General features: G+C 37.3%; 1 protein-coding gene across 1 annotated transcript in view; it reads right to left on the bottom strand.

The window, feature by feature from the left end:
* The window catches only part of CDH8 (cadherin 8), a gene marked incomplete at both ends in the record, with an annotated part of 126903 nt that overhangs the window by 21362 nt on the left and 86437 nt on the right, over positions 1-19104 (bottom strand). The window contains 2 exon segments of the mRNA XM_080351891.1: positions 2853-2970; positions 8663-8784. Of these exon segments, the coding sequence (XP_080208017.1) occupies positions 2853-2970; positions 8663-8784 (240 nt within the window).

The raw sequence follows: 19104 nt of genomic DNA, 5'->3' as shown, positions 1-19104 counted from the left end.
ATACAGTGTTGTGTCACTCAGTTAAACATATTTAGCAATAACACATAGCCAATCATAATATTTGTAGCATATTTGGGCAGCACAGTTAATTACAGAAGTATCATGTGAACTTGCCTTAGGGCAATCTGGAAAGTTCAAACAATAGAATTAGCTTGTAGGCAACAAACTACATTAATTAATGGTTATGCTTATGTTCCATATAGCAAGAGAAAATTCCAAAATACATGCATCTTATGTATTTGTTAGTATGAGGGACAGAAACAGAACATCACAGCTTTCTTCCCATGGCAAATGCCAAACTGTGTTGTTTGCATACTAGTGCCACCCAATCAGAGAACGACATTACTGCGTGAAGCAGAGCAGCCATTGCCAAATGCCACAACGTTATGTAAAGAAAAAACAATCCAAAAGTAATATCATTTCACATTGCTCTGGAGGATGAGCACTTCTGTTTATCTCTGCACTTGAGAGAACTTTGGAGAAAGGCAAGATATGAAAAATAATTTAAAGAAAGAACAAAAAATAGTTCTAGTAAATAAAAGAGTGGGCTCTTATATCGAGTTTCCTGAGAAAAGGAAATCCATTTACAATATGTGTAAGAGGACAGCATTTCTTCAGTAGCCGTCAAGTCAGTCTCTGCTGCCTTGAAGAATTTGGCAGGGCCAAGAAGATGGGAGGAAGTCGAGGCCGAGGTCATGGTCAGAAGATGCCCCGGCCTTTGCACACCAGTATGAGGAAACATTTGTCTGTTCCAGGCCTCAGCAGGTCGTGCACTGATCTGATCCTCAGAAACACGATTCTCCAGAAATCAGAGTCAGCTCTACTATAGGCGTCTTCTTACACTGCTTCTAACAAATGATACCAAGCAGGCTTCTGGACAGCCCAAACACTACGGAGAGATTGACTTGAGAGTTCAGGTTTTTTAGGAATACTGGAGTTTTTTTGAACAAGAATAATCACTCGTGCTTACCTAGATCTATGCAAGACCAAGTCATGGCCAAGTTCATTGTTTAAGTGGCATAGCTACATAAAGACTTAAAGATTTATGATGTATAAATGACATGAAGTCTCACCTCAACTAAATTATACCCTGACTTTGCTTTTACAGGAATACTTGCTTCCTATGGGAGATCATGTTCTAGCATCAACTGCATCCCTGGCTGAGCAATCTTGATAGAGAAGGTTGGCATGCACCGCTGCAATTTTATTCTTGGATGCTGAAAGATTAAATCAGAAAAGCCTCCTCCAGTGGATCTGCAATTTCAAAATATTTCGATTCACTGTTTTAAAAGGATTTACACATTTAACTGATTCAAATGCATTAAAACACTGTGTAAGACTGAGTGGCAATGTTGTAACAAAGTTGGGCTTCCTTTTTCTGAACCATGTTAAACTGAAAGGTTCCTACTCCCACTCAGATCAGGAGTCATTTTGCCATTGGCTGTCACTAGGAGTAAAAGTGGGTCTTAAATGGGTAACAGATTGGAAGGACATGGGTAATTAGTGATGCAACCTAAGTATTTAAACACAAAGCGAAATGTGAAACACTAAGGCCTTTTTTACTTTTCATGCTGTGCAAAGCAAACCACCTCACATTTAGGATGCTTAATTCAATTTGTGTTACACTACTGATGATTATGAAATGCATTTTGAAGATGTTTGTTTTATCTTCTCCTGTAAGTGCAGACAACATACAGGGACTTATTTCCTAGATGAAAGTACAAATATAAGTAGAGAGGCACTTCGTGGATACTATACGAAAAAACCTTATCTAATGAAAATTAAAATTCAGGATGTATTTAAGCAGATTTAAGAATTTAGGTGTTTCTAGTATAATTTAACAAAAGGGAGGCATCCTTCTTCTTAGTTGGAGCAGGTAGAATAAAAAATGAAAACGCCATTTTATCTTTATTTGAATTGTCCTGTATTTTACACTCATGTACTTACACTTCACACATACATCTGCCTATTAGTAGAGGACTAAATAGGGATTTCCCTCATCATTATTTCAAATAAGAGAAAGAAGAGACTGTATTTGACTAAAATTCCTGACAGGGTAGTGTTTTATTAAAAATAAAAGCCAAAATGGAAAAACTTTCCTGAATATTCAAGTAAGTACAAATACATAAAGCACTATTTATAGCATTCTTGTGATCATTCCCAGCTCTTTCTCACAATGACCTTCAAATAAACCTCTTTGCCAAAGAAAAGGATCAGTGTAAATTTATTACTCAGCAATATTAAATGGGTCTTTTTTTCTATCATGCATGAAATTCCACTTCTCTACTACTACGAAATGACACTGTGCCCTTCCAGAAGGGCTGGAAAGCACAGCGGTGCAAAGTGCCCTTCTGGGTTTTGCTGACCTAGAGGATTTATCTTTCTAGTAAAAGTGCCCAACTGAAATACTCTGGAACATCCATACGCACAACAAACAAGCTTAAAAGGTGTTTCCTTTGGGGGATTTAGTAGATACTAAATTTTATGCTCCCATCTACATCCAGTTGACGTAGGATCGACATTTATTTACCAACATAGTTTCAGATTTTCATCTTAGAGCATCTCTCTGGATATGCCAAATTAATTAACCCTCCCCCCAATAAACAAAAAAAACCCCAACCAGTAAATTTTTAATTTTATTTAAGCCAGTGGATCTAAATTTAGTATTCATTTTAGTTTCTTATCTACTATAAAGATATTGGAAATAGCTTAAGAGATATAATAAAGGTATAGTTAAACACATGGCCTACACTGTAATTGCCCAAGAGACAAACTGGTAAAGTAACCAGAAGTCAACAAAGCAATTCAAAACAAACTTGTTCAGATACACATTACATATATTTTATATTTACCTTCATTTTTCTTGATGGTGAAATTTGGATTGTTGACCATTTCAGGAAGAAGACTGTACAGGAAATAATGGCCATTTTTAGGATCGTCTTTGTCAATGGCACTGACAATCTGAATTACCTACAAGAGAAAACACTCTCATTACGTATTCACACTCCTGATAAACATACAGTATTGAAAATACCATCCCATTCTATCAGACATGTGCTCATGAACAGTAAGGTTAGGAGAGGAGAAAGTGTTTGGATAACCAGAATAAATGTGAATAATAAAATAACTTTGTATGAAGTACCTCATATGATTTATATGACCAGCCACAGTATCTGCAGTGTATTTACCTCCATTTACCTCTTTTACCTCCAGCCTTACTCAGAAAGATACTGCAGTTGATCACCTTCAAATCGTACAAAGTTGCAGAGAAATATAAAAGGAGAAAATATTATTTTAAAATAATCAGATTTGGTTAAAAAAAAAAAAATCTCTACTGGAGAAAGTTTAAATTGTTTAAAAACTGTATAAATCGATTTTGTTTTTAATAATCGCAACTGCCAAGGTGGAAACTTTGGCATGTTTTCAAACACATGTATTAGAAGAGATGGCCAAAAAAAGGCCTAACATAGCTTTAGTTTAAAGAAGGTGCGGGGCTGGACTAGGCACCACTCATTCTGTGTCACAGGTAAGTGTAATTCAGAATGGAATCCCAAACAATCTTTAGACAGATATATTTTATGATTGTCCCATTTTCCAAACACTGCTAGAATGGAAAAGCAACAGGAAAAAGGATAATGGTAGAGCAAAGTCTAGAAGGTCCAATGCACATAGGAGGAACAGTTTATCAGATGGTTATGCAATTTTATCTCTACTGGCTACATAACTATTAATTCTTTGCAGCATTATGTAAGAACCTGACTGTAAAAAATCACTTCATTGTCTCCAGTGTTTCAATTAATACACCTGAAAGCCGGCAGCCAAGAGCACTCCTGATATGGGCTTTCAGCTCACGGAAATTTTATGAAATAAGCTTAGAGTATCACCTAGATTGGAAAAATTAAAGAAAAAAACTAGGCATATTCATGGTTGCTGTGTTTTTTTTTCTTTCCAGGAAGTATAGATACCTCTTTATATCTTATAGAATCCTCTCTTATATTTCAGTTCTTTCCATCCATTCCCTTCATTGTTTACCAAATAATTCTTTCTCTGAAAATGCAGCAAAAATTATATGCAAAAGAGAGGGTTAGTGGAATACTACATTTGTTGTGTTACATGCACACATCAAGGAATTAAGAGTTAGTGTTCCCATAGCAACCTTATTTCTTTGTGCGTTTGCATTAAAATAAGCTCTTAAAAAAACCCAACATATATACAGTGACACAAAGCTGTATCGTTTACTCCATAGGGGTGAAAAACGTCCAGTAATTCTCATTACCACATCTTTATTAGTGAGCTGATAGGCGTACTCTATTGCTCGGTGTTGTGTGATCATGTAATGGAACACTACTCAAGTAATTCTCCAACTCTTCATTTGTGGTTCATAACATGGTAGAGAATCTTCCAGGGCTGAGCTGCCTCACCCATCGCTACACATGTTTCTTCTTTCCCAGTAATAACATGCGTAACAAAGGTGTTGCATATAACAAACTTGGTCAATACTAATAATAAAGAAATCAAAAACCGATTTGTTTCACTATCAGCACTACAGTGAAAGTTAATAAGCCTTTGGCTGTTCAGTCTTGAAAATTCTGAAATTCTGCCATCTAAAATTTCAGCTTTGATATTGTATTAAAAATTCATGCATATATTTGATTCTGTACATACATGTAGTAGGAACACATCAAGTCAGCATATTTTGCTTAACAGGCAGCTCTGGTTTGAAATAAGTAGTTAAATGAACTCCTAGGACAGGTCGGTGTTATAGTCTGCAGGTTTGTATTGCATTTCTACAAAACCACATATGGCTGAAATAGTATTTATAAAATATGACCAATATAATCATGATGAATGATGGAGAAGGATCAATGGAAAAACAAAGTTCTTATCAATGTATTATATCTATCTATGTGCGAGTTTAACATATGATACTGTTTGAAAGTCTTTACCTGCAATCCAACTGAACCTGACCCAGAATGGCTCCTTGTCATTAGTCAACTGTTCCCTAATTTTATTAAAACTGTTCTTCCAACTCTGATAAAACTTGTGTGGTTACATTGGTGTTGATGGTTATTTCTGAATGGCCTTGTAGACTCACAAGACCATCAGCTGGAGACCCAGCTAACAATTCTAACGTTGCCTTTTCAGCTGGAGCCAGACCTTTACTGCTAGAACTGCATATTGCCATGTGAAGGAGCTTTGACTCTTCAGAGAGATCAAGATCCATCTGAAGATTCCTTCCATTAGAAAAAGCCAATTTTATTAAGACAACTGAATAAAACAGAGTCAAATTGCCAGAGACTGATGAAACATTGTACTCGGTTTTATATTGCTCTAGTTTAAACATTGACTTGAGCGCTGATACATCACCACCTGCACTACTTAAGTGTTTGGAAATTTGGTAGCTTTGTTTGGAGCAAACAGCACTTCACTGAAGTCACCCAGTCTGCGTGTGGACTGGGAACAGTGAGCGAGGCGCTTTTCTTACTCAACAACACAGCTGTTCTGGTCTAGGAGTGTAGGACAGTAATGTCTAATAGCGGGGCTGCAGAACAATCAGCTGTAGGGCCAGAGCCAGCAAAACCATCAATGTTCTGGCTTTACTAAGTGGAATTACGCAAAAAGGGAATAATAGCAAAAGGCATGAGATGGTTTTTGTTTTTCCTAGTGCTACTGTAAAAGTACATTCAAATCTTCCTGCTCCCCCAAAAAAAACTCCAAACAAACAACAAAAAAATACACCAAAAAATCAACAAACTGATGAAAAAAAATGTTTCTGGTCGCTTTCTGTTGCGTGTAAAAATGTGGAAGGAGCATGTAAATATGTGCACAGAAAAATACGCTGCTTCCTCCTCTCTTTCCTCTCCTAGTAGCTGTAGCACCTCTATGGTTAGAGGTAGGTTAAAGCAAAGAAAATGCATCTGGCAATGTTATACATCAACAGTTTTTAATACATCCTGTCACATCACCAGCAGCTGCACTTGCCACTTGCAATTATATCAGAACCCAAAATAGAACACTTAGAAACTGAACTGGCATAGATGGTTCAATATATTTAGGGGCTGCAAATAAGCTTTTATAAAAGGTTCAAATGTAATCTCCCTTATGGTAATTCAAATTTGATTTAAACTTAGATTTAAGTTGAGCTGCAACTGTAAATAGATTAGAATACCTTAACACGATTGTGTCTTTCCTGCACATGTAACATTCCAATTTAAACTTTGGAGAACTATCCCAATTAGGCTTTTGCTGCTATGTAAGAGAGTCATGTCTTTCTCATATTAGCTATTTCATAGCTCACATGTTTAATATTTTGAATTCTGCATCTTAACTGATGAATGTGATTTCTTCCAAAATGTGAATGTAGAATAACCAGCATAAGGGAAAACAAACAGGTGCTGTAGATACTAAAATCTGTACAGGAGCTGATAATTTTTGAATGACGACTTAAATTTAGAACCTAACCTTAGTGATTATTTAGGATTGGTTACTGTTCCAATAACGTTATTTGTTTAAACCACAGAATAAATGGCAGGATCAGTGCCACCTCATCCATGCTGGCAGCCAAATATTTAATAACCATCTGTAAAGTTCACAAAAGGATTCATGCTCAAGAGTGACATCTGCCATCAGATCAGGACTGTAGATGGTAAGTTGAAAAACATCATGGTTTAATGGAAGTTTTCTCTAAGTGCTTCAACAAAAGCCTCTTTTACCAGCTGACTCTTAATCATCTCAGTTATTGTTTTATTCCAAAATGAAATGTGAACATTTTTCACCATCTCTTAAACCACAGGAGATTTGATAGGAATACCTAAATATATTCAGAAAACACTGTGCAACACATCCTTCTGATGTCAGGGAAGCTTACTGAGCCCTGGATCAACGTATGCTCATTAGAGTTTAATACATCTCAGAAGACATAACTACTCAGAATCTGAAATCCACTGTGAGTGGAAGAGGAGAGTTTCTAGATCATGGAAGGAGGGGCTGGCCACTTGGGGAGAATATCAGGCTGTTGTCAGAGGTTGCAGGGAGCAGTTAGGTGATCTGGACATCCATAAATCCATGGGTCCGGATGGGATGCACCCGTGAGTGCTGAGGGAACTGGCTGAGGTCATTGCTGGGACACTCTCCATCATCTTTGCCAAGTCTTGGGAAACGGGAGAGGTGTCAGGGCTGGAGGAAAGCAAATGTCACTCCAGTCTTCAAAAAGGGCAAGAAGGAGGACCCGGGTAACTCCAGACCGATCAGCCTCACCTCCAGCCCTGGGAAACTGATGGAACGACTTCTCCTTGGTGCCATTTCAAGGCGTATCAGGGATAAGAGGGTCATTAGGGGCAGTCAACATGGCTTCACCAAGGGGAAGTTGTGCTTGACCAACCTCATTGGTTTTTATGAGGACATAAGACGGATGGATGATTCTGTGTGTGAGCTAAACAGAAATCCACTCTGAGCTAGAAGAACTTAAATACCAACAGTAACATAACTGTCTGCCCATAAGTGTACATTTCTGCTTTTCAGTGGTTAAAGAGATTTCTCACTTCTTAAATGACACATTTTGACACCTTTTTAATAAACAAAAAGAGGTGCTAGAAGTCAAATCATCCTCTGTAACAATCCAGGCTTGGCAAAGGTAGGTTGTCATCTACTACTACAGAGGTTGTCATTTAACACTACTAAAAGAAAATAATTTCTAGCTCTCTTGTCAGGTAACCTTCTTTGGAGAATAGTGAATTTAATGCCTAACACCCACATGAGACACAGGAATAGTTGGATTAACAAGACTAGTGTCATGCTATCAGCTGCTGTTTATTTAAACAAAATGTCACAATCTAGAAATAAATTAGTTTAAAAACAGTGAATTGTTGTAACACACAGTGTTTCTAAAGCTGGACAAATGAGAAATCTCATTCACACTGCACTACTTTCTGGAAGTCTGTACATTTTCTTGAATCTTCACCTTCTCATTTGTGGCATTTGAGATTTTTTTTTCCCTATTTCTGTACATTTGTCTTTCAAACGAGATGCCTTTTAAGAAATCTGTTGCCTTTTCTTGGGAAAGGGCTATACAGGTTAAATCTTGCTTCTGATATCTTGCTGTGTTTACTTCATCTTGTGTTGTGTAAATTGCCAACCCTTTTATTTCATTAAATCAAGAAGGAAATATCCCCATTCCCTCAACACCACTTCCCTCTTTAGATACTTTAAACACAGTTACAGTTTTCTTGACTTTCCAACAAGTTCTGATTTGCTTTCTTGTTTTTTCCCCAATTGTCATAGAAAAGTGACCTGGACCAGTTGCAATATTCCAATAACTGAACTGGAATTCAGGTTGGATTATACTTTATCCTATTAATGAATATGAACCAAGGAAGTGATGAGCTCCACCAGAGTGGAAACAGTGGGAACATAGAGACATTCAGCATTTTTTCTGGATATGGTGCAAAGATACCTACCTTTAATTTAAAACCTAAACTTTAAAAAAACATGTACGCCCATATATAGGGATGTACCACGAAATACAATTATAGGTTTATCTTAAATGAATGTTAAGAGTTGTTATTATGAATGCACTTTGGGAACAAAGATAAGGTCACAGGAAGAAACTGCACCCCCTTGTCACACATGGCAGCACACAATGTGAAAACACGGAGATACTTACTTGTCCAGGCTTCCCATTCTCACATAAAAACGCTTCGTGCTCTGATGCAAACTCGGGAGCATTGTCGTTTACATCAAGAACTTTGATAGCAACAGGCACTCGGGACACTTGACTGTGGTTCCCTAAGAAAAGAAATCAAAGCATAAAAGGTCAACATATTTAATTTGGGACTGAAATATAAATGCTTACTTAGTAACCATAATCTTCCGGTCTTCTGTTCTTGCCTAATTGCATTGTCTTATCTGTAATGGATCATGGGAGTTGGAGCATGAGATAAAGAAGGATGGTCAGTATTTTATGGTTGAAAAGAACAAACAGATCCCCCTTGCAAACAGCATTTGTTGGAGATTAGCTCAATGAAGACCTTTCTTGGACTAAATTGGTAAGATTTTTCTTTGATGAAGTTTGTATTGTTTTATTGATAAAGTCCATTTACACATGGAAAAGGGAAGGCTGTAAACAACATAGATTTATTTCTTTGTTTATCTTTCACAGAGCAAAGAGCATTTTACTCTATTAGTTGTTCTGACTGCACATCTATTATTTCTTCATTACAAATACAATTAATGTGGAGACCCACAAGATAGATGGTAGATTTACACAGGCAAAACTAGATAGTACTTAGGACTATTAAAGCACTTTGATTCATCTACCACTGACCAGAAATATGACCCGTGGACTTCTTTCTTCACCTCATTATTTATAATAGAGATCTATTTTGCATAAAAGTGTTCATCACTATAAGAAGTAGGATAACCTCGTTAAGCTGTAAGGAAAGAAAAGCTAAATCAACAGTTCACATTGTACCTCGAAGAGATTTCACTGTCAGTTTCTAGTGTCTTTCCTTCAACTCAGTATAGCTAATTTATTTTAATAGACTATTTATATATATTCTAGATTGTTTTTCCCCAAAGAGCAAAAACACGAGTTCACTTTAAACTGACGAGAGCAGCTAATATGAAGATTTTTAAAACACTGTTTACACCCAGCAAGTAACTCAGTACTAGTTTCAATATCTATCTCTTAGTATTTCACAACCACAGTATTTTAGCTTGTTTATATCATCAACAATTTGAAAAACTGCGCATGGGCCTGACTTGTCTTGAACTACATGGCTTTGCCTACATTATTACTGCAGGCACAAAGCTGCTGCCATAAACCAGGCTACCAACCTATAGTTGTTGTGAGAACTTACAAGACATCAGATTTAAATGTTTCCCATTTGAAGGAATCAGAAGTTTTAGTTCAGAAAGAAACATGTTACAGAAGAAAAAGAAATCGCCACCAAATTATTGTAAGAGTAATATTTATGTCCACTTTGCATCCTATGATCTTATTTACTACTAGAGGTGAACACTTATGCCATGAAACAATAATGTATTTGAAATCAAATAAAATTTAATATGCAAATAATGAATCCTCAACATTTTAAACACATTCTTTTACCTTAACTTGATAAGAATATAGACAATGAATCTTGAGCTTATCAGAATTCTCAGCACTAGTGTCATATTTAAACACTAAAGATTTACTTTTATCTAAATTAATGAAATGGTGGCAGTTCAAATTTTAAAGACATTACACAGAAATGTAATTAATTAGATAAGCTTCTAAGGAAATTATTCATGTCCCTTGTGACTGCCCCCCAAATGTTTGTCTTTCATCAGCAATACAAACATTAAATTTAAAGATATTATAATTAGAAACTTGATGAGAATTAATTTTAAAAAATTAATTTACTAAACACATTTGAGACTCAACTGGCTTGAAACCTCCAAAGAAGGGGACATCCACCTCCTGTTAGGGTTCTTGTGACCATGATGAAATTCATTGTTGAGGTAGGGAGAGGAGAGCTGGAGAGGGAATTTTATCTACCACTGAATACTCCGCATTGTTTTGTCATTGCAAAACTTTCAGTGAGGTTCCACTTTATGCTCAGTGTTTTCCCTGTAAAGAAGAATCACCCTAAGCAGACCTATTCAAACTACTTAATGAGTTCTTCCTAAGCAAAGTGAGATTTTACTCAGGGGTGGAAACACCATCCAGATGACATAATTTAATCTGCCCATTTTCATACTTCCAATGCCTGCAGACTCCAGGGGTAAGACACGTACGCGGAGGACATCCCTCCCAAATCCAGGGCTGTCAGCAACCCCCAGTGTCCTTCAACAAAAAGCAGAAAATGACTGCAGTGGATCCACTCTGATCCCCAGCGCACAGACCAGTGCGTTTGCATGGGTGACTCTCCTTCGTACAATTGGCCTTCATCCTGATCCGTATTCATTGCTTAGAACTTTCCTGCAGTTGTATGAACGGTCAGTCAGTTTGCTCTAAACTACTGACAAAACTGGGGTTTAATTACTAGATTTCACATCCCTCCTCCTCTCACCCCCCCAAAATGAACCACCCAGTCACATAGAACTAAGGGAGACTGAGTCTTCCTGCATGTAGCAGGTAGATACAGTAAAACTGATTAAGTTCCAACCATTATTTTATGCAAACACATGACAAGAGAGGTAGACGTGATATATCTTCACTTGAGTAAGGCAGGTTCCAGTATAAGTTGGGAAATAATCTATTAGAGAGCAGCATAGGCGAAAGGGACCTGGGGGTCCTGGGGACAGCAGGGTGACCATGAGCCAGCATTCTGTGATTCTGTGAGAGAGTGTAAAGTTAGAGACACTCTCTCTGAGGAACTAACTGAATTTGTAGAAGCTTCATTACCTATAATTATTGCAATGCACAGTTTAGGACTGTCACTTCAGAAGCAAAGGCTTGGTTTGAAAACCTAGCACATTGAGGGGCAAGATTAAAAAATAAAAAGAGACAATTTAGTCTAGTTTACCAGAACTCTTTGCGCAGTAATCTGCACAGGACTTAGTGTTTAATTTCAACTACATCCACTTGGTCATCTGCAGACACCACTGCTGCAGCACAGCATGTAACTGTAAGGAACTCCTATGCAAATTGTGTACATCATTTCCTAGGAGTGCAGCACTTTCATGTCTCTGCTGCAATCTCAGTTACTGCCCACAGTTCTAAGATCCAGTAACCTGTAGCAGATGAGCACAACACACACAAAGAAAGGAACATCTAGACAGATACAAGGACAGGATGACTCAAAGTAGTGCAATTTACTAGTGGTAATAAATAAATTTTCCAAAATAATAGAAAGTCTACCTGAGTTTAGAAATACCTATGGAAAGGTTTACAGAAATGAGAAGCACGTATATAGCTCTTATGTTTTGTCCTCAGTTCTCAAGATTCTATTGGAACATCAAATGTGTGAAATACACACCTTGCTGTTACCCATCTATGATTAACATATACATTTACACTAATTCAGGATTAAAAGAGAAGGCTGCAGAGTGTGATACAAAAATGAAGAGGCAGAAGAAATAATAATAATAATAATAATAATAATAATAACAACAACAACAACAACAACAACAACAATAATGATAATAATAAACCATTATCAAGCCAATTAGTGTCTCCAAAGCTGAACTTTCAGGGGCTACAGACAGTGTTTCTTATTGTGATCAACACATTTCTTCTTTCCTGGAAAAACCCTTCACATCCGAGATGTGTGTGTATCACTGGAAATTTGTAATGTGAAGCATTCCGCATTGCTACCATTGTTAATGCATGCAGCAAGTCATATTAGGGGTAACTGGAGCTTATCAATGACATTTTTGGTCTTGTGCCATAACTAACAGAATATAATGCAGCCATTCCACTCCCAGAACCACTTAAACACTTCATAAACACGCTTGAAACACTTCTCCACTGTCTTTCCTTGATAGAGAAACGTACAAGTGGTCTCAAAGAGCAGATATCTTTGAGGGAGAGAATTACTGGTTGCACAGAATGAAGTTGTTCATTTGCTTAACCCAAAGAAGTACAGTTTAATCCAGTTTTCCTTTATTTAACTAAATCATCCAAAAATCACTGCAAGGTTCTCTTTAAAAAGTCATAAGCTGTCTTGCATTTTAACTAAAATTAATTAACCTGAATTTAAAAGAGACTCCTAGAAAATAACACAATTTTTATTATTGTTGCCATCACCACATGGCTTGGAAATGGCTATTTCATGCTTCTCTCATTCAGTGACATTTGTACTGTAATAATATTTTAAATCAGAAGTAAAGGAAATCTTAGTTCTAACAAGGAAACCAAAATAAAAACTGAATCGCCGACCTAATAAAATCAACAGCACTTGCTTTACATCCCTTACATTTAAAACCTTTTAGGTTGCTACGTGTAAAACTGACAAACCTAACACCAAGAATCCTGAGAAAAAGAGATGCTATCGTGAAACTGGAATTTGATTCATATTGAAGTTTAGCTCGCAAATACTGTGTTCAGTTGTCCGTTATGTAATGATGTGATTCAAGACAGACTGAGCACCTGAAACTCACTTGGAATTTGTCGGGAAAAGACATCAGTAATTGGCAATATTTCTGTTAAAAACAACAGAACATATGCTATTTCTGAATTAAGACAAAATTCAAGTAACCAAATTAAAAGAAACAAAACCAAAACCAAACAACCAACTAGGAATGGTCATCCTGAAGGTTTAGATCCTCCCTGAACCCCTTGGATTTTTAAAGGATGAGAAAATACTAAGAGTTGTGGGATATGATGGAGAGGTGTCAGTGCACAGCAGAAACGCTTCTGTACGAGTTGCTAAGACAAGAAACAAACACTGCTTCAAAATTAATGTTCCATTTATATTTACTTCAGCATGCTGGGACATATTAGAGGAGCACAGATTGTGGGAGCCTCTGCGTGTGCATGTGCGTGGGAGGGAGGCAGAAAGAAAAAGATGTGAAACATATTTCTTGGGTTTGTTCCTTAAGTCATTCTTTGGGAGAAAAATAATAATGGAGTTGAAAAGTTTTGTCGCCTTTCAGTAGAACACTCTGTTTATTTTATTATGGTCTCCAGAAGAAAGGTGAACAAGTCAAGAACAAGACTATGTTACATTCTATTTTTACTTCCTCACTGATAGAGTGTCAGACTTGCTCAATATCTTCCACCTCCTTAATTTTTGTCCATTTTTCTACATCTCATTGCCATGAAAGAAGCGTCAGGGTCTTGCACAACACGTTTCCACGGGCATGGACAAAGGCAGAAGAACCATACGTACCTGCTGACCAGCTGGGGCGTGAGGACTCTATTTCAACTGCGTAGCCTGGAAAGGACAAGAAGGGGAGCCTGAGGACAGACTACATTTTCTAGCCCTTCACTTCAAAGCTGAATTTGTAGTTGAGGTTTCCAAAGTTCACCAACTCTGTCTGTAAATCAGTGACTAAGATAGGCCACACACCTACCTTAAATCAATAGGTAAGGGCAGACTATACTTTCAGGTTGCTGATAATAGCAAAGGAAAAAAGGAGTAAAATTTCTGTGACAGATGCACAAGCCATGCCAGAAAACATTAATTAAATAAAGCCATATTCTTCAGGCCCTGTTCACACAAAGTTTTCACTCACTTTCATCTTCTGGTTTTGGTTTGGTTCATTTTTTACTCCACATTAGTGCATGCAAAAAATAGAAATTGTTTTATATAGCCCAGAACTGACATGAATTTTTAATCTATCATCTACAAATTTGTAGAAGAATGAAACATGCCTGCAAAAAGACCAAATGGATCATTTTTTCCTTAATCAGAGAATCATTTAGGTTGCAAAAGACCCCTTGGATCATTGAGTCCAACTGAATCGGTGACATTGCCCCTAACCCTGCACCGAGTTCTTTGCTTAGCACTGTAGCAGCACAGCCAGGTAACCAGCCTGTGTTGGTATGGAGTTCACCCCTTCGCTTCAAGGCTTCATTCAGCTCTTGCTGAAGTTAGTCACATTTCTCCTATTCCAGAAGTTTAATCGACTCCTTGTCCTTAAATATTACATTATCTGTTTCCTCTATTTAAAATAATTCAAGATTTTAAATGTAAATCTGATTTAAATTAAAACAGGGACTTAGACTGGGTACTTTGTTAACTTCAAAGTATCAGTATTCTTTTATAAAACTTGATAATCAAACTGTATTTTTTAAAAGTTAGCGTATTCTTTTCCTACAGATACAACACATTTCGATGGGATCAATTCCCATGTTGCTTATCTGAGGGCAGGCTATAATTTGACATTCAAATGCAACCTCTCTGTTATTTTTCATACCAGTCAGCTGCACCGTTATTCAGCAGCCTAACAAACAGTTACTCTGTAATTACCTCTGATCTGCCGTGAGCTGAAAGATCCATTTGCAAAACTGGGAAATGTTTGTATTTTTTTCACAACTATCACATTTTGTTTGGTGTAGGAGCATGATATCATTTTGTCTGAACTCACAGAGAGATCAAAAGGACCTGGAAAGGCAAAACTAGACTGGAAAAGCAAAACATCCCCTCCAATGTAGTTAAAGCTGTGAAGAGGGTCTCTTCTACCATAACCCTCGGTTATAAGGGAAAATCAAAATACACTGTTCTGTTTAAGTTTAGCGATGCACAATAAGAGAGGAAAAGTATCTGCGGCTGCAATGCGAAAGAAAACCAAGGGCCACAGTAAGCAAGCTGTAATTTTGTCCTTGAGGAAGCAGAGGATGTTGAAACCAGTTCATATTCATGTTAGAGCTGGAGGGGAATGGGGAGCAGCACAGGCAGCCCCCGCTCCTCGTGCCACCCTCCCAAAACCCAACAACCCAGAAACACAAGGGTTTCTGGTTAGTATAAATCTCTCTGAATGTCATTCTCCCTTTAATCATGATGTTTGTGTTTTGGAAAATCCACCTTAGTTTCACCACTTCCTATTCATTTGCATGGACTCCAAAAAGGAAACCCTAAAAGGTGCAGAAGATACTACATGCAGTAGGTCACACATGAGGGTTCATTACATGCAATTACATATCACCTAAGAGTGGTAAGACAGCATGGGATGTGCGCTAGGAGAGACAAAGGAGGATGGTAAACTAGGGGGAACGAAGGGATGGGATGAGACTTGAAAAGAGTTAGAAGGGGCATCCTAGGCAGAAACTATAGCACCTTTTCAATATTCGAGTGGCAATTATGGGCACTTGTCTCTTGTCAGAAGCTCTGGATGCAAACAGCGCGTCCTTAGGCACTGTTCTGCATATCTAATTTTGACCACAATGAGCTTTGTATTCATAGCGACACATAATCAAGATACATGTGACACATCAATATGAGTAAACAAACGCATAACTCAGAATAAACTATTACCGTAGCCACTTAAGCGACTTGTACTGGAAGCTGCTATAGTCATGTCAGCTTTATGACAATGAAAAGAATTGTGTTTTATTCACAGATCCTCAGCAAATCCTTAAGGGAAAAAGTAATAAAAATACTTTTTAAAGAATGTACGCTGCCAACATCCTCCCACCCACATGTGCATCCAGAGACCAGCCTGGAGCTAACGCTGCCAGAAAACAACCTGCAGTTTTGATACAGTACCGTGTTATTGAGTCTTACTGGTCTCCAACAAGGCCCCAAGTCAGGGTGTAGTTTGCGGTTGTGCCACTTTGAGTAAATGAACCGTGCTGTGTATTGCAGTGAATTGTTATTGGTTCAAAACCGAAAAATATGGTTTATGTTTTAGCAACTATTAGCAATGGACTTAGAAACTATAAAGGCAAGTTACAAATGGTTGAAGTTATACAGTCACTTTTTTTTTTTGGTCAAAAATCAATGCTAAATAAAATAAAAAAAGATGATACCTTATTCCAAGAAGCAGCGATAGTAAACCAGCATTGCTCATCTCTGGAACCACCTGCAACTGTGAAGCATTATTCTACAGCTGCATCACTTCAGCAAAAGTTTGAGTCTACTAAATGCTTTTGAAAAGAGTTTTTTTCCATCTCCTTGTGGCAACTACCAATAAGAAGGAAAAAAGTACCAGGAAACAGGGAACCATAGGAAAGCAGTGATAACAGTGTGATGAAATGCCACTGGACCTTCACTTCTTCACCACAAACCTAATGACGATTCTAGATTTTCTGAGGCAGTGCAGTCCCTCAATTGTTGTGAGGAACTAACAGGTTTTAATTTCTACGTATAACAATTACACAACATTTCCAGAAAATAATATGGTGCCATTAAGTGACATAGAAGGATTTGCCTTAAAGAAATAAATCACTGAACAGGCAGGAATAAAACTGATTGAAGAAAAGTGTTAAGACACAACAAATGGACCAGGGGATGACTTGCTGCTGTGTTGCTCAGTCTCAGCTTAATCAAGGGAGCCGCACTAACATGAAACAGGCAGGAATCTGGCCCACACTTTAGAGCAACTATATTATTAATATGCTAATACATCATGCATATTAAAATGTCATAAAATATTGACTTAGCTATTAAAGGTCTTATTGTCAATTATAGTTAGCTATGAAATTTTATAATGACTAGCAACAATAATAATAACAATAAGCAGACTGATTGAGGACGAGTTGTCTGGAATATTTTGACTATTTTAAATGGTATCATGGTTGAAGCAAAACAATACCTCAAATCAAATCCCTCCCTTACTGACAGACAAAATATCAAAATGCTGAAAGAAAAAATATTAAATAAGAATTTCTTACAGAAATATTTAAAGTCATTCTTTTTAGAGCTCGTGTTCCTTTCTGGGACTGATTTTCTTTAACAGTGCATTTTAATTACTCTTATGTTTCCTTCATGGATAAAATATTGCTAGAAATGCTGGATTTGAGTCAGGTGCCAGGAGTTCAGCAGAAACCCTTCTTACTGGCAAACCTTCAGCAATAACCAAGCGTATCGGCACGTACCTTTAAAAAACCGTCTCTGTTTCTCAGCCAGAAAACACTGTCATTCTTTGCTATGCAGCAACTTTAGCAGCAGCTCAAACATGCTGCTCTGAGCGGAGTCTTTATTCTAGAATGAAGTGAGTATGACGGAGATGATATTCAGCTATAAAACTGCAGAGCCTGACCTACCTGCTTCAACCTCAGAGAAAAAACAGTGCAGATTTTCGGCAGTCGCATGCTGCTTAGAAGTAGATGAATTCAGCTGATCAAGCTAGATGAGTGCTACACATTATTCTTAAGATTAATCATAATTTCTTCAGAAATTCTAATTCAAACATTCAAAGTGCAGATGGGCAATTGTGAGTTGTTCAGTTTAACAGTTTACTGATTTTCCTAATACGTATATGGTCAGTTTAACCACGCCTCCAGTTTTCTCTAAGTAATTAATAAACATACTTCACGTGAATTAGTCAAGTACATTATCACTAACGACTCCTGTATTCCTTACTTGAATCTTTATCTGTTTTGTGCCCCAGAAAGCCTTCTTGCCTTCTCAAACACCACCTGTATCCCAACCTTTTGTGTTTTAAGCTTTGAAGAGTGTTCTCAATTCCAGTATGTTTCTGGAAATCAGCATTTGCAAATCTAGGTCTAAGATGTCTAGCCTGGCTTTAAAATGCCCTGAAACCCGAAATTAAAAGAAAAACCATTAAGACTGTTGATGCAACTCTCTCTCCTTTTTCTTGCCTTAATTATGTTTATTACCTCTTTATTTTTTTGCACTGAATTACTCAGATGCTCGCTTCACAGTTGCCTTACATGCTTTCCTCCAAAATCAAAGGTTGCTAACTTCTATTGAGCATCCCATACCTGAATTCCAGTTGAATGCACTTTCATAGCTGAGAACTGCAAACCAGCTTTGGGTGATGCACCAGCCCTTCGCTGACCAACGGCAAATGCTCCACGACCCCTTAGGATCTATGGAGTTCTGTGTAACCCTGTATTTGTGTGCAAATGAATAAAAACTACCTTACTAAATTCTGTCTTTCTGTGCAAAAATGATGGATTATCTAGTTTGAGTTCCACTAAGCCAGAGAAAAAAGGGTCAAGCGAAAAAGGTTAATATTCCTTAGCTTCTCGTGTTTAAACCTCCATAAAGCCTTATTTCCTTCTCTTTCTGAAATGTACTGAAATTTACCCAGACCTAAATTAGAGGTAATTATATGATGCACCAAAGTAACTTCCTAAAATGTTAGAATTATTGCTAATAACGCTTATAGTCATTTTTACAATAAAAGGCTAAATAAAATTAAATAAATGAAAGCAGGAGGAAAGGTATTCATGGCATTAAAAAGCACATTGTAGCTGAAGGCTTATTCTGAGGACTAATTATGTCTCTCTTCCTTTTTATTTAGTGTCCTTGTATTTTTTAAGGGAATATACAATATAGATAACTTTAGCAGAGCATGTGCCAGGTGATGATTCAATTATTGTATTTATGTTCTTGGTAAACCACAAAGAGTCTTTCTGGCTTTATGCCCTTTCCCATTAGGTGATAAAATTGCCTCATACTTCTTCATTTCCAAAGAACGCAGTTGGTATGGGTAATTACCTTTGTCAGATAGAGCCCACAGCTTTGTCCTTGAGATTCCTGTGCTCTA

This window comes from Nesoenas mayeri (genome assembly GCF_963082525.1).
Source record: "Nesoenas mayeri genome assembly, chromosome: 12".
Lineage (NCBI taxonomy): Eukaryota > Metazoa > Chordata > Aves > Columbiformes > Columbidae > Nesoenas > Nesoenas mayeri.
Note: the sequence above shows the minus strand (reverse complement) of the source record. Positions and strands in the feature narration are given on the sequence as shown.